General features: G+C 39.8%; 1 protein-coding gene across 1 annotated transcript in view; it reads right to left on the bottom strand.

The window, feature by feature from the left end:
• RCAN3 (RCAN family member 3) overlaps positions 1–16,505 on the bottom strand; it is a 32,877-nt gene extending 16,372 nt beyond the window's left edge. Inside the window, exons 1-2 of the mRNA XM_044667867.1 lie at positions 16,385–16,505; positions 8,317–8,570 (exon numbers count right to left, since the gene is read on the bottom strand). Coding sequence (XP_044523802.1) covers positions 8,317–8,511 — 195 coding nt within the window. The 5' untranslated portion in view covers positions 8,512–8,570; positions 16,385–16,505. The remainder of the gene's footprint in view (positions 1–8,316; positions 8,571–16,384) is intronic.
• Between the last annotated feature and the right edge of the window lie 6 nt (positions 16,506–16,511).

Raw genomic sequence — 16,511 nt, 5'->3', positions numbered from 1 at the left:
CGGAAAGGTAGGAGAACCAAGAAGGAGAATTGTGAAAATTCAGGAAGTAAAGTGACAGCTTCAGATGCTGCAACAAGTCAAGAAGGATTTGATTATTAATAGCTCTTTGTTAACTCTGGAGAGCAGTGTCCACAGAGTGATGAGCTCAGAGGTCAAAATGCAAAGGGAGGAGATTTGAGATAGAGACAAGGAGGGTATAAAACTTTTTCTAGGAGTTTGACTGTGAAAGGGAGGAGAGAAATAGGATGAGAGTTTGAGAATGGTAGTATCAACTGAGGGTTTTTAAGAAAGGGAAGAGCCAGACAGGTGTGTCTTGCTTCTGAAGGAAAGGGTTGAAGATTAGTGAGAGGAAAGATGACCATGCAGGTCTGCCAGAGAAGACAGAAGAAAACAGGATCAAGAGTACATGAAAAAGGGCTGAACTTGTCAAAGCAAAGAATTGTAGTAAAATAGGAAAGAAGGGGGATTTTGAAAGATAGTGAAGGGAGAAAAAGGAAATTCACTGCAAATGGCCTCTAAAATTAGGACTGAATGGGTAGAAGTTGCAAAAAGGCAAATTTAGGTTTGATGTAAGGAGAATCTTTCTAATAATTAGAATAATCTAAAAGTAGAAGTGACAGTTTGAGGAGGTAATGCTCCCTGTGCTTTAAACAAGTTGTCAGGTATGCTGTAAAAGGGATCTTCTACCAGGTACAGATTTTTCCTTTCTGTGATCCTCTTGGAGCCTTTAGTATGAATGAGGGCATACACGGATATTAATAAGGATGATATCTAAGGTTCCTGTCCAGGTTTATGAATCTCTGATTCTATAAATCGTGCAACATATAAATACCCTTTCCTTTATGCCTCATCAGTCACTAAAGTAAAAAATAAAATTACTTTCACCTGAGGATTTTAATCTATAGAATTGAATTCTACTGTACTGCCTCACTATAACATAGTGGAGGGGTCTGTGGTTCCTTATGTATGGGTTAGTGGTCCCTATTTCTATTTTGAATTTGATACCACTGATGGAAAAGTTGTCATTGGAAAAATGTCTAACTGGAAAAAATGGTGGGTTGGAGGCAGCAAGGCAGCACAGTGGAAAGAGTGCCAAGCCTGGAACTGAGAGTTGGTTCAAATTTAGTTTTCCTAGTTGTGTGACCCTGGACAAATCACTTAACCTATTTGCCTAACCCGTGCCCTTCTGTTCTAGAGCTGTTACTAAGACAGAAGGCAAGAAAGGGAGGAAAGAAAGAGAGGGAAGGAAGGAAGGAAGGAAGGAAGGAAGGAAGGAAGGAAGGAAGGAAGGAAGGAAGGAAGGAAGGAAGGAAGGAAAAGTTGGGTTGGCTATCTTATGAGAGCAAGAGCCAACTGTTGGTTAGTCCATGTACTCCACTACATCCACACAATGGAAAGGAAAGCCAGAAAGGTCCTTAGCATGTTGGGAAGGCCCCCTAGGGAGCCCTCCTTAGGAGAGGACACAGACAAAGGTCCCCCAGAATTGGCAGTTAAGGATGGCTTGGAATCTGTACCATATCAAGAACATCATAGACACAGTAGGTACTGGGAAGAGACTTAAAACAGCACTAAAATCACTGAAAACTTGTTCTCCTTACACTAAGAAGAGCTCACATTTCAATAACACTAGTGCTTATTCATACAATCACTTCATAAGGTGGGGAGTGTAAACATTTCCATTTTATAGATGAGGAGAGAAAGGTTCAATGATATTCCAGGTCCCACTGCTACTAAGTGGCCAGAGTTGAAACCTGCACTCATGTCTTTTGGTTCAAGTCCAGTAATCTGTCTAATATGAGATGGCTCAGATTAAAACAGAAATGCCAGCTCAGTTAGTCTCTATATTTGCTTGACTTTCATTTAAAACATTTATTCTCTATTCTTATTAAGATGCACAAATGAAAACCATAGAATCAAGGCTTTAGATTCATGCTTAGAAAAGGTTTATGCTGGAGATGGTGGAGGTAAGTGTTTATGAAGACACACCAAAGGATTTAGGTCAATTAAAAGTATGATAATAACAAGGTCAGTCTTGCAGGTTCAATCCCTATATGATCTACTTAGCTTCACAGAGAGGAAACATTTATTCTGTAGCTACAGGATGTATCACTAATCCCTGCCAGCCATCTCCTGAATAGGTGCCACTGGCCAGAGGAATGAGAGATCATCAGGCAAAAAAGGATAGATGTTTTAATAAAAACCCACCCCTGGGATGGGGGGGAAAACCCAGTGCAATGCATATCTGAGCATTCAAGGAAATCTTTAGTACAGATCACATAAATAAGGAAAACAATTATGGAAAGGGACTATAATATAAATTACATTCTATTTCTTCATAGAGCCAATTCTGCAGACAGGTTGAGCCAAACAACATGTGCTGAATGCCTACAGACATTATTTTATATACACATATGTATATATAGATTTTCTTTCTCAGTATGATTTTACTATATAGTAATCTCAAAAACTTCATGTTTATATAAAAACTCTGGCTATTTTAATTTTATCCTTATTTGAAAGAAGAGTAGAGATGGAGTTACAAATAAGGAAAATTGTAGCAAGTGACAACTTCAAAACTAGTTAAGAAAATAGGATGTTAAAATACAGTGCTATTAACAAAGCTATTAAGGTGGATTACCTTTGGCACACAAAATCATACAATCTAGAGAGTGTGTGTGCGTGTGCATGCATATGCACATACAGACATGCATACAGATATGCATATACATGCACTATAACAAAATGCATGCAGATATATATACATGTATGTACTATCCATGTGTGTGATCACATATCCACATACATCTAATATATACACATATATAAATGGTAAAGAGCATCTTCAATCATTTTTCCATTTGTCATTGTTTTCTTCACTTCCTCCTTATGGCAGAATCAAAGATAAGATGATCTCTATGGTATAAAACTTCTTAGCAACTGGAAATGGCAAATAGTTCTTGGGTAATTTAGACCAACACATTTGGAAGGATGTAAAGACCTGTTTCATTTGTCCCAATAGTTGGAAGGCTATAAAGATGAGAAGCATTTCAATTCAGCAATAAACTAAAATCCTTTTGAAAATAAAATGTCTAATCTGTACTCAGGATCATTGTGTGGCTACCAATCAATATGTGATCTCTTTTACATGAATGACAGAGATTATTCTGACATTAAAGAGATCCAAGTGAAGAATGTTGAACAATAAGAAGGAAAAATGATATTTTTAAGAGAAGAAAGTTACTGAATGATGAGATTACTTTCTACTTCATCTATTCCCTGTTCCTCTATGCTCACTTGAGAATTGACCTTTTCTGCTTAAGACAGGGTATCCTCAAAATCTTGGTACACTGTTAAGCATTTGCTGCTTTTCAAACATCCATGCAGAGAGCACTGGGCTTGCAGTCATAAGACCCAAGTTTAAATCCTGTCTCCACCTCTCACAGCTGTGTCTCTCAGCCTCCATTTATTTGTCTGAAATGGGAACAATGATACTTGCACTACATTCCAGATTGCTGGGAGGAAAGGGCATTTCAAACTTCAAAATGCAAAGCCAGAGATTATCTGATAAATCTTCATTAAATTGTTTGGAAGAAAGTCTGTTCCATGGCCAGATATTGTGAGATCAGATCAGGGTATATGTTATCTTGGTCAGAGTTTTCATGAATATAATTTTTAGTTGAATGAGAATTGCTCAGAGCTTCCTCCTACAACAAATATCCATCTTTTCTATTTAAAGTATGGAAACAGTGCTAACCTTGTTTTAAAAAGCTGTAACATGCCTGAATTTAGGAGAGTGGAGAACAACCAGTGAGGGTGCAGAGACAGAAAAAGATAACCAAATGCTATTTTAAGACTAAGACAGGGGAAGGAAGAAACTTTCAAAGAGCAGATATCTCCAAGGGCAAAATGCCAGCATTGATAATAAGTAGCAGGGAAATCTTACAGTATAAGAAATTGATAATAGGGACAAGTATTAGTTATTAATTCATTCCCAATGCCATCCATTCCTTCCAGAATCATACACCTAAAACACTGATGTGACTGTGCTAAACCAAAAACTGTGACAAATTGGAGAGTGTCCAGAGAAGGGCAACCAGGAGAGGGAGGGCTTTGAGCTGGAGTCCCATGGGATCAGATGGAGGAACTGGGATTGTTTAGTCTAGAAAAGAGAAAATTCATGATGATCATGATAGCTGTGTCCCAGTATTTGAAGGGCTGTCAGTATGGAAAAGGGATTAGACTTAAATCTGTTTGGCCCCAGAAAAAATGGAAGAAAAGACAGGTAGAAGGTGGCTGGGGGCTCTAACCCTTTGAAGATCTTCAAGAAAAGCATGTCTACCTCAGGGGATAGACTGTACTGTGAGGATGGCACCCTCTCCCTACTCAAAAAAATCTTCAAGAGCTCCCTGTTGTCTTAGAATAAAATAAAAAAATCCAGCATTTAAAGCCCTTTCAACAGTCTATCATTCCCTTTCGTGCACTTTCCACTCTGCTAGCTGTTACCTGGACACCAAATTCTATCTCCCCCTTCTGCACAAGGAAGGGGTCTCCACCCTCCCCCTTCTACCTCACAAAATCCCAAGATAAGTCCGTCAAATGTCAACTCCTATATCTCTTCTTTCAAGCTTTTTCTTTCTCCCTTTCTTAAAATTCTTTGGATGTGTTTTGTACTGACTTGTCCATGTCCATGGGACAGTTTCCTCAGTAGGATGTAAGGTCCTTGAGAAAAGAAGCTTCTTATTTTTGAATTCTGACTGCCTTGAACATAATAGCAGGGTTGTGTTCATAGGGCTAAACTGAATTTTAGTTATTCATGACTAAGATCTAATGAAATCATGAAAAAAATTTCTTTTTCCAAGGGAATAATAAACTGGAGAAGTTTCAGACATTTGAAAAATGAACTATCATTTTGTTCCAGCCAACACAATTAGCCAGATTACATATAAGTGGAGAGAATGCAAGGTCTGAAATTAGGAGAACATGAATTCAAATCTAGCCTCAGTTACTTACTAGTTGTATAACCCTGGGCAAGTCACTTAACCCTGACAACCTCAGTTTCCTCATCTATAAAATGAGCAAGAGAAGGAAATGGCAAACTACTCCAGTATTTTTGCCAAGAAAATCACAAATAGGGTCATGAAGAGTTGGATATGACTGAAAAGAATGAATGATAGCATAATGTAAAACCTCATTCAGCATTTGTGATAATCTTAGCAGATCCTATATAATTTCTATTCTGTAAAAAGACTAAAATAACTTCTTTGTATGAAGATTTGCCTCCAAATAAGGATTCTGATTTAGTCATATCTGTCATGTTCAACTCTTCTTAACCCCATTTGGGGTTTTCTTGGCAGATATATTGGTATAGTTTGCCCTTTCCTTTTCTGGTTTATTTTACAGATGAGGAAGCTGAAGCAAAAAGAGTTAAGTGACTTGACCACGGTCACACAGATAGTCTGAGGTCACAACTGAACTCTGGTCTGACTCCAGGCCCAGTGCCCTATCCACTGAGACATCTAGCTGTCCCTCAAGTATAGGTAATATAGGCTAAATCAGTAACTTTCTGAGCTTCTTACAAGGTCAGAAAATTAAGTATTCCTTTAACGTTAAGATTCAGCAACTAATTCTTTGCTTCGAAAGGGCCTCTAGATTTATACTCCATCGCTGGGATATCCATGAATGGCTCTGGACAGTTCATTAAACCTCTTTGTGCCTCAGTTTCTTCACATATGAGGCTTTTTGTGGATGAACTGTAGTCTTTTCCAGTTTTAAATCTTATAATCCCTTCATAATGCTGGCTGATATTGAACTTCAATTCATTATCATTTCATTATCAATTATTCATTATCAATTCATTGACTTCATTTTACTGATTAGTAGCCATTTATACCAGTTTCAACCATGTACTATGCTTAGTACACAGCATTCTAAGTTTTAGAGTCTGCAATGGTCCACAAATCTGATGTTTTATTAAGTCTCAGACCTCACTGTGCACATTATTATTTAGTTAGTGAGGTTCTGCTACCCTATACATTTTAGACCTACCAAATCAGATTTCTGTTGCAAGAGATTCATCTTCAGTGTTTAAGGCCAGGAGCACTGAACCTTTTTTATATCATGGATCCCTTGGGCAGTTTGATGGAGCCTATATATTCTTTTTTAGAATAAGGTTTTAAAGGCATAAAAACAAAACAAAACATGGGATTACAAAGGAAACCAATCACATTGAAATATAGATATCCAAGTATAAAAAAAAGTTTATGGATACAAGTTAAGCATTCCTGTTCAACACATACTGTATCAAAGCAGTGTGTCCTCCTCTGAGTTATTGTTGTTCCATCTGTTCAGATCCAGTTGACCAGCACAACTATTACAGCAGAGTCTGTAAAGGTCAGAGGTTTGGATGTGTGTGTGCATGCATGTATATATATGTATGTGCATTTCTAGATACATTAATATACATATATAGCTATATCTTATCTATCATATCTATATACAATAATATCATATATATGCATTTGTATTTATTTATTGTGTCTACTATGTGACAGGCCCTTTGCTGACTACTTTATAAATAGATATCTTATTTGATCCTCACAACAATCCTGGGAGATAGATGCTAATAGAATCCTTATTTTATAGTTGAGGAAACTAAAGCAACCAAATGTTAAATGACTTGTCCAGGGTCCCACGGGTACTCGGTAGATGGGCCACACTGCTTGGTTGATCCAAAAATTATTCAGAATGGCTCTTGATGTTGTTCTGCTGCTAGAAGTATAGTCTAAGGTTAGTATTTACTACAGAATGTAGGCTTAGAAGGGAACTTGAGGGTATCTGTCTAGCCCATTCCTAGAGGGATGAGAATCTTCTCTCTGGCATCCCCAACAAGTGGCTATCCAATGGCCACTTGAAAACCTCGCAGTAAAGGGGAGATTTTGTTTGGAAATCACTAATTGTTAAGGAAGATTTTCTTACAGTGAGCCTTGTGCAAACTCATCCTCTAATGTCTTGGTTCATTCAGTAGCTGTAGGAATGGCTACTCCATGCATGACAGAAAGAAGCCTTCTTGAACCTGGAGTGGGCTTGTACTCTACTGGATATTGTGGCTCTTCCAGACACTTCCACCCATGTCAGTTCCCCCATCTGCCAGCCAACCACACCCAGAGCAGACCTTGGAAGAGGTTCTGTCTGGGGACCCTTCCTAGGGAAAGAGGCCCCAGGCCTCCTGGACTTCACTCCCACCTGGCAGGCAGCCTCTTCTACAGTTTCCTCTCCAGCTCTGGAACCCGAACCACCTTAATTCTGTTCTGTTCTGGGAAGGGGTATGTGCATTAGCAGCCACTTCTACATTTACTGAAGGAATAACCCGCAACTCACATTTATGTAACATGTTACAGTTTACAAAGTTGTACACACATGATTATTTCCATTTTATAAATGAAGAAACTGAGGTTAAAGCCTTGTGCCTGTACAACCAAAACTAAGACTCTTCCTTCAGTCCAGGACTCTTTCTATCAGGTCCTATCACAGACACTAAGATTCGAGCAGACCATCAGTCACAAGGAGTTTTAAAACACAAAATCAAAGAGCCACAAAAAAGTGCATTTTTTCTCTAATACCATGACATAGGACCATTCTTGTCTAATTTATGGAGCTGTGGAAACAAAACCAAATGTGGTCCACGAAGTGATCTTTGAAAAGTGCCTATGCAAGCGCCTTTGTATGCCTCTGACCTAATAGACAGTGGCTGAAGACACACTTTGAGAAAGGGAGTCCTCTTTGAAAATGCTTCCTTAAATTTTAGGAAGGACTTTCACCCTTATGCAGTGCAGTACTAATGGTGAACAGGCATAGCATCCATATGGCCAGCTTCTATGAATACATCTGTTATTTATCCCAAGACAGTAAAACTCCCAGATTTCACTGCACCGTTTCCTGTAGAAGACAGGAAGGAAAGGGAAGGGAGATGAGCATTTATATAGTACCTACTGTATGCTAGGCACTATTCTAAGACTGCTGCAAATATTATTTCATTTGATCCTTTAGGAGAGAGGTGCTGTTATCCCCATTTTACAGTTGAGAAAATTGAGGCAACAGAAGTTAAATGACTTGCCAAGGCTCATGCAACTAGTAAGTGTCTGAGGCCAGATTCAAACTTAGGTCTTCCTCACTCCAGGGCTGGTGTTTTGTCCACTTATGCCATCTAACTATCCAAGTATAAGCATAACCAATATTCCATCCTAGTAGAAAAAAAAAAGGTAATCAATCTAATTAAGACTCTATGACTAATAACCCCTAACCCAAATATACACCTACCTTCTGCTCTTGCACCTCAAACACAGTTTCATGGACACTGCATGCAAAAAGTGAGGTAGGCAGATCACTTAAATCCATCATCTCTTCCAAATCCTCCTCGTTTTCACCAAAAATCATCTCTTCTTCCTCTTCTTGGTCACTGCTGTAGAGGTCTGACTGGCTATCACTCCAAGACTTCATAGCGTCCCTTAGCATTGTCCCCTAAAAGCAGAACTCTTCCTTTTTCTAAGTTCCAGGATGTCACGAGGTACCTGCTGTAAAAGAAACTAGAGATAAGACCAAAGAGAATGCTGTAGCGCATTCTCAAGACAGGAGTACAGGAGATGAAGCACTTTTATTCAGAAGAGATAAATGAACCCCCTAGTTACCTTTTTTTTTTTTTTAAACCCTTGCTCAATTCTAAGACAGAATAGTGGTAAGGGCTAGGCAATGGGGGTTAAATGTCTTGTCCAGGGTCACAGAGTTAGAAAGTATCTGAGGCCAGAGTTGAACCCAGGTCCTCCCAACTCCAGGCCTGGCACTCTATCCACTATGTTACCTACCTGTCCCTCTGGTTATTTCTTAAGCCAACTAATCTCAGCCTTCTACAACAGAATACTATTGTTGTTGTTGTTTTTTCCATACAGATGTTTTACATTTCATCAACTATAGGTAATGGGGTGGAGGTCATCAAAAGTTCCTAGCATGTGTGAAAAGGCAAATGCACACACAAAAAATTTCAATTTGCAAAACGGCTTCAAAGTGATGAGGAAAACATGAAGCACAATTATGTTTGCATGTTTGTTTTTCATTTAACTTCTCAACAACACTGAAAATGGCAAATTGGTAGGTGCCCAGACTGACTAATTTGCCATCTGCAACCAGAAATCTGTTCTCTAGTGGTGTCACTGCCTTTTCTTAATTAGTCAGTTCCTTTCAAAGATATTAACTAAGCAAAAGTTCTCTATGAATTTAGTCATTATGAGAGCTAAAAATACTTCCTATAAGTACTGAGATAAACCAGATAACATATTTATTTGGATAGATTAACTTTCAGAGACATTCAAGGACATTGCCTCTTGAAGTGGTTTGCTTTTTAAAAATAACTGGTAGGGGGTTTTTTGTTTTTGTTTTTAAAATCAGAGTAGGCATTCTATTATTATTTTGATAGGTCTTAGAGGTGGGATGAGGAAACATTAGCCTGTTGGGTACCTGAAGTCAAAGAGGCAAACTGTTTTTCAATGATATGATTTCCCTTTTTAAAGTTTCATCCTAATCAAGATATGGTATATGAATATGATGGAATACAATAGTGCTGATTTCTTATCAACATAATGAGAACCAGAATTTCAGAGAACCAATAATGAGATAAATGTTTGGATTACTTTGGGTTTTTTTTTTGATGGAGGGGCATGGTCATTGTGGAATTTATTTTGATTGACTAAACATGTATAATGATTTTTGTTATTCTTGTGTTCTCAGTAGGAGGTTGGGGAGAAAAGGGTTAGAGGGAAAAGATAAATTTGGGGTGATTAAAACAAGTAATATTTTTTTTAAACCCTTGTACTTCGGTGTATTGTCTCATAGGTGGAAGAGTGGTAAGGGTGGGCAATGGGGGTCAAGTGATTTGCCCAGGGTCACACAGCTGGGAAGTGGCTGAGGCCGGGTTTGAACCTAGGACCTCCTGTCTCTAGGCCTGACTCTCACTCCACTGAGCTACCCAGCTGCCCCCACAAGTAATATTTTTAATAAAATAAACATTAGAAAATTTAAGTTCCATCCTCTTACTCCTCAAAAGAAAGAAAAAAATCAAAACACAGGAAACAGTACTTCCTGTACCTGAATTTTTTTTCAATTTTCTTAGCATGATACCTTCATTTCCTGTTTTCTCCCTTTCTGACTCTAAGACTACATTTAAAACATTTGTCCTCAGTGCTGCTATATTCCTATTAGCTCTACAGTCTACAAATATCAGAGACTAGAGTCCTTTTCAACCAGTTTTAAAAGTTATTGCATTGAGACTTGAAGTACTGTATTACTGGTATGATACACCAGGAGGGTTTAAAAGGATTGCTGCCCACTTAAAACACATTCACAGAACACAGAATCTTTGCCTCATCTGAACTATCTGTTCTATGGCTGAACTCAAATTATCACAATGAGATTAGTGTCTTGATGAATGAAATTAATGTCTTTGCAACAGAATAATTAACACATACCTGTAAATAATATGAGTAGCCAAAAGGACAGGACAAAAATGAAATCTAAATCTGCTGTCTTCAGTTTTTAAAATGCTAGTCTCCAAAATAAAATTCAAAGCCAAATTTAAATAAGATATTTGGAGCTAAAGCGAATTCCCTACTCAATGTCTCAATATTGCACATATTGACTGGCATTCTCAAAGGCTGTGCAAGTTCTGGTCATAGTGTCATAACTAGGACTGGGCAACAAGTATTTTGTCCTGAGGCACCAAATTTAGAGGGTGCCAACTTACATTTCTTTCATAGAGTAGGTACAATAAAGCGTAGTACCTTGCTAGTAAGAAGACTATGAAGCTGGTGAGAGTTCTTACTCCATTCTTCAGCAGACATCCTCAACAGGGACTTGCACCAGGGAACCAAGATCTCCATCTTCATTCTGCCCCATAACAAGTGAGTATCCTGCTCCCTCCCCTTAATTAAGGGAATAATTGCTTCATCCTTCTTACTACCAGAATGGTTTGTGTACTTACTCTAAAATAAAAATCCCTTCTTATGGCCAGTCTAGCTGACAAGTATTAACAACTAGTGTAGGCTTTAGGGGTGGACCCAGAGATGGACCACATCAATCTACCAAGGAACCAGCATAGCTCAACTGGAAGAAGTTCATGACCAGAAAGATGGTCAGTAGGGGATTGTCTTTTTTTTCCTCCCAGACATAGAAGGCCACACAGAATTGGCTATATTGTGGGGTAATTGCTATCTACATTGTAGAAGGAATCTACACTGATGAAAACACAAATCCCTGATGGTATGAAAGTAAAGCTATCTTTAAAAAAAAAATCACATGAATTTTATGTTACTCTACAATATAGCTGATTGCCTTTGTGAGATTCTGTGGCTGGGAAAGAAAAAATTAATCCCCAGCTGGCTAACTTTTTGGTAATGAGCCTCTATAAATTTAGCTATGCCAGTCCTTGGTAGACAGTCAAGATTTTGCATTATTATGTAATGAATATCTTACCCATATTGGAATTAAGAAATTGGCTCTTTCTTATTAAAGGCAATGCAAACATTCCTTGGCATAAATTCCTTCTTAAGCATGTGAGTTGGTTTTTTTTTTGTAAAGCTCACCGTCAAATATTTTCATAATTTCCCACCAACATTTTAACTACAGCCAAATATGAACAAACACTGGAGCTAGGCTAAAATCAGCTGGCTGAAATGACAATCTTATTGTAATAGAAATAAGTTTGATCAGTGTGCATTAACAATTAGTGAAGGACAGGGAAAAGCCATGACTACTGGAGCTATTCACTTTTTCCCCTTCCTGACCACAACCAACACAGAGCTGCCACCAGCATTTTGTGCCCTCAAAGCACCAGCTCAGGAAGGATGACCGGCATTAGCAACAGAATGGCCTGCAGCTGTCCCTCTAGCTTCAGGAAGCAAAGGTCTTCATGGATCAGGGTTTAACAGCCTCTTCAGCACCAACTGTAGCCAACAAACTGGAATCTAGCAAATTGGTTTCTTGTGGATACATGAAATGAGTGAAAAACTTCAAGGAAAAGGATCTTGTGTCTTTCTACGTAATACCTTCTGCCAGAAGAGCCTAACCATCTTTCTTTCTTTCAAAACGAAAAACAAACAAACAAAAAAAAACCCTTGCCTTCTCTCTTTGAATCATACAAGAATTGGTTCCAAAGTACAAAATTGGTAAGGGTGAAGTGACTGGGGTTAAGTGACTTGTCCAGGGTTACACTGTTAAAAAGTGTCTGAGGCCAATTTTGAACCCAGGACCTCCTATCTCCAGGACTGGCTCAAGTTACTGAGCCATCTAGCTATCCCAGCCTGATCATCTTTCAAGAAACACTGTCAAGCTGCTTTAGAAAGCCCACCAAGCAATAGGCCATACTGTCTATGGGAAGTCCTTATCAGGCAGATTCCTTTTTAATTGGAGTATTTATAAGGGCAGTATTGATAACTTCTGAACCCAGCTCAATTCATCTAAACTCAAGTACAGTAATGCCCTCACTTGGAGTACAACATCCTTCACAAGGATGTTCAAAGAGGCACCCAACTAACCTGAAAACAAACTGGGATTCTATTTTCAGCTATACAAAGTACTTGCTGAGTGACCTTGGGAAAGTTATTTGACTTCTTTGTGTCTCAATTTCTTTTTTTCTCTCTTTTTAAAAACCTTTTCCTTCTTTCTTAGTATCAATTTTAAAACAGAAGAGTGTCAAGGACTAAGCAATGGGAGTTAAGTGACTTGCCCAGGATCACACAGCTAGGAAGTCACATTTGAACTCAAGTCATCTCGACTCCAGGCCAGGCATTCCATCCACTGTGCTACCCTGTGTCTCAATTTCTTCATCTGTAAAAGAAGAAGAAATACTCACAGATGCTATAGAGCTTAAACAGATTTGAAGGCATTCCACATTCCTCAAAAATACTAAGTAATGTCAAATTGTGATTATTCTGAGGTTGCTTATTATACAAGCCTTTTGCTTGCTCCTCCTACTCCCTCCTCATTTCATCATTTACTGGCAGGAGCCTACTATTTCTAAGAAGCTCTGAGAAAAGGTTTGCTGAGGACAGAAGCTCAAAGTATAAGCAAAAATGAAAATTTGCTTTTCTTTGGATTTCTCTGGATTTAGAATCATTGGATTTCATACTACCACAAACACAGATCATCTCGAATAGGTCATCACTGTGGAAGTTCCATGCTTCAGTGGGGATGGGAGTAGGGAGTTATTTGGCCAGACAGGTAAACCAAGTAGGAACAGACAATTAAAATGTCATGCTTTTAAGAATATTTAAATTACATGACTTAAAAGATGTGATATTGGGGCAGCTGGGTACCTCAGTGGATTGAGAGTTAGCCCTAGAGATGGGAAGTCCTAGGTTCAAATCTGGCCTCAGACACTTCCCAGCTGTGTGACCCTGGGCAAGTCACTTGACCCCCATTGCCCACCCTTACCACTCTTCCACCAAGGAGCCAATGCACAAAAGTTAAGGGTTTTAAAAAAAAAAAGATGTGATATTTACTTGTGTCTAGTTCCCTTCACCCAAATATTTTTTTCCACTTCCCATTACTGAAGAATCAATCTCAACTATCTGCCTTTTGCAAACGACACAAATATCCTCAAACCCAGACTCTTTGAAGGGGTGAAAGACTTAAGAACTCTATCTAATGTAACTGAATACTATTTTCCTTGATAACTGTGCCTAAATGGTATATCACACTATTCCTCTAGCCCAGGGGTCAGCAACCTTTTTGGCTGTGAGAGCCATAAACGCCATATTTTTTAAAATGTAATTTCGTGAGAGCCATACAGTGCTCACAGTGCCGCTCCTGTAACAGCGCCTGAAAAAAAAATGGACTTTATGGCTCCTGCAGAAAGAGCCAGATATGGCTCGAGAGCCATATGTTGCCAACCCCTACTCTAGTCAATCTACAAAGTTAATGTTCATTTACAAAGCTTACAGAGAGCAGTCTCAGATTCAGCAAGATGGGTTCAAGTCGGCCTCTGATTGGCTGGCTGACTCTGGGTAAGTCACATCTTCTGGTCCTGTGCAACTTTCTTGACTGTTTTTGTTGTTTTTTAAACCTTTACCTTCTGTCTTAGAATTGATACTATCAGTTCCAAGGTAAAAGAGAGGTAGGGGCTAAGAATAGGAATTAAGTGACTTGTCCAGGGTCACCCAAGTTTGAACCCAGGATCTCCCATCTCCAAGCCTGGAGCGCTATTCATTGAGCCATCTAGTTGCTCCAACACTCTTTACTGTTAAGTGGCAGAGAAGATGTAGACTTTCAGGGGAAGTGGGAGTACTCTCATCAGAAGTTCACAGGTTCAGTCCTTACCCCCTACAAAGCTCACCCCTTTCAATGTCAAATTATAAATCTCATTTTACAACTCAGTGGGGGAAAAATATGATTTTCCTAAAAAGCACTGAGAATCTCTTTTTAAAGAATGTGAAAAGGTTTCTATCTGCAGCATGGCAATAGAACAGAATATAACTATGTGGCTAAAATAACATTTATAATAGGGCTCTGGGGTTTATGGGTCTCACATTAAAGGACATCCTAAAATCATCTCTAGACCACTTCAAAGAGTTCATAAAATTGAAACCAAACCAAAAAGATGTGATGTATAAACATGTGAATGGTAGCTGCTTTTTAATCTTATGTTGTCTAACCACCTAATGAACCAAACTGTAATATAGTTGATCTTAGGTACACCTAAGATCCAGTTGTTACTAAAAACAAAACAGGAGTGGAATATACTTTGAAATGAGTTTTGTGTTAGATGAATGCATACTATATTAGTTTATGTTAGGTAATTTGCAGTATAGGCTCTATGCCATCTAAATAATCTTTTTGCATCCCTACTGAAAACAATTTCCATGGGCTTCTGTTTTGGAGAGATGATTTTGAAATTTCCTTCTGACCCTAACAGCCTTTATCCTTAGGACCCTTGCCTTCCCCCTCCAACTCCCAATTCTGATATTCTATATTCCAAGGCCTCTCTGGCTACATTCTGAGGTCTCTTCCAAAGCTCTGCCAGTCTACCTCTTTAAAAACAGATTTGGGTCTGACATTAGAGAGAACCATTAGCTGAGTTTATGGGGAAATAGTTTATATTTAACTAAAGGACAAATATAGATTAAAAAAATTTACATTTAAAATCTGACCTTAGATATTTCCTAAATGTGTGACCCTGGGAAAGTCACTTAATCCCCATTGCCTACCCCTTGTCACTTTTCTGCCTTGGAACCAATACTCAATACTGATTCTAAGGCAGAAGGTAGGGTTTTTTTTTTTTTTAATTTAAATTTATATTGTGCTTTGAGGTTTACCAACCACCTTTCCCACAATGATATATCATAAGCAGAGTGCAGGCACTGTGGTGCATTGGTAAGAGAACAGGATTTAAAACTGGCCAGCCCTTTGTTAGTACCTAGGTTCAAATTCTGCCTCCCACACTTATTATAATCCATGTGACTTCAGACAAGTGGCTTACCAGTTTCTTCATCTGTGAAACTAGTGATCAGACTGGTTGATCTCTATTTTAGAGTCTTTCCCAAATCTTATACATACATACACAATAAACAGACACATACATATACATAGATAAATATCCATTCATAAAGGATTTGAAGGATTATCATTCCCCATTTTACAGATGAGTAAAGGTTAAGTAACTTGTCTAGAGTCCCAGGGTACCAGGGTTCCTGACCACTGCTCTTTCTAAAGCCCGAGTCCTCAAATGGCCTCTCACTACCATTCACACTGAAGGAGAAAAGAATCCTGGAAAGGGGCCACCCTTGCCCTCTCTGCCCAGGCAGGCATCCAGAGCGAGGGAGCGCAAGTTTGGGGAAGTTACAGAACCTGCCAGACAATTGTCATCCAGGCATCTCGGGGAAAAAGCGTCTCCAGGAGGGGAGCGTCCCCTTGTTTCTGAGCAGAACAAAATCTATCAACAACACGGTGCCAGCGGTTGGGCAGGGTCTACCTGGCAGGCAGGACCACGGGGAAGGGCGGCTCGGGGTGGCGGTACTGCAGAGGTTAGCGCATCTCCAGAGCTGCAGACACAGCCTCTCCCCCTCCTCCAGACCCCAGCTAGGGGGTTGCCCCCCTGGGGCGCAACTTAAGGACTACAGCATGGGGGGGGGATGGGGGAACCACTCCCATTATCTGACAGAGGAGGGCCACTGAGGCTGCTGGAAGTCACTCCCCGCCTAGCAGAAGGGCGCGCCTGTCGTGGTGTCGACACTCCACGAGCAGCGGGGACTCGGGGTGGGGGTAGGGGTGTGAGACACGCAGGGCCCGGGGCCCAGCGGAGCAGGGGAGGGCGGGGCCGGGAGGCCGCAGCCGTCAGACTCACCGCAAACTCCCGAGGACGCGGGCAGGCGGGCCGGCGGGAGGAGGGGGCGGAAGGCAGGAGCCGGACCCCGGGCCGGAGCGGCGAAGGCGAAGGCGGCGGCGGCGCCAGTGCACTGAGCCCCAGAGGC

Source organism: Gracilinanus agilis, chromosome 3 (genome assembly GCF_016433145.1).
Source record: "Gracilinanus agilis isolate LMUSP501 chromosome 3, AgileGrace, whole genome shotgun sequence".
In the NCBI taxonomy this organism is placed as follows: Eukaryota; Metazoa; Chordata; class Mammalia; order Didelphimorphia; family Didelphidae; genus Gracilinanus; species Gracilinanus agilis.
The sequence above is the reverse complement of the archived record's forward strand: the minus strand, read 5'-3'. Positions and strand labels throughout refer to the sequence as shown.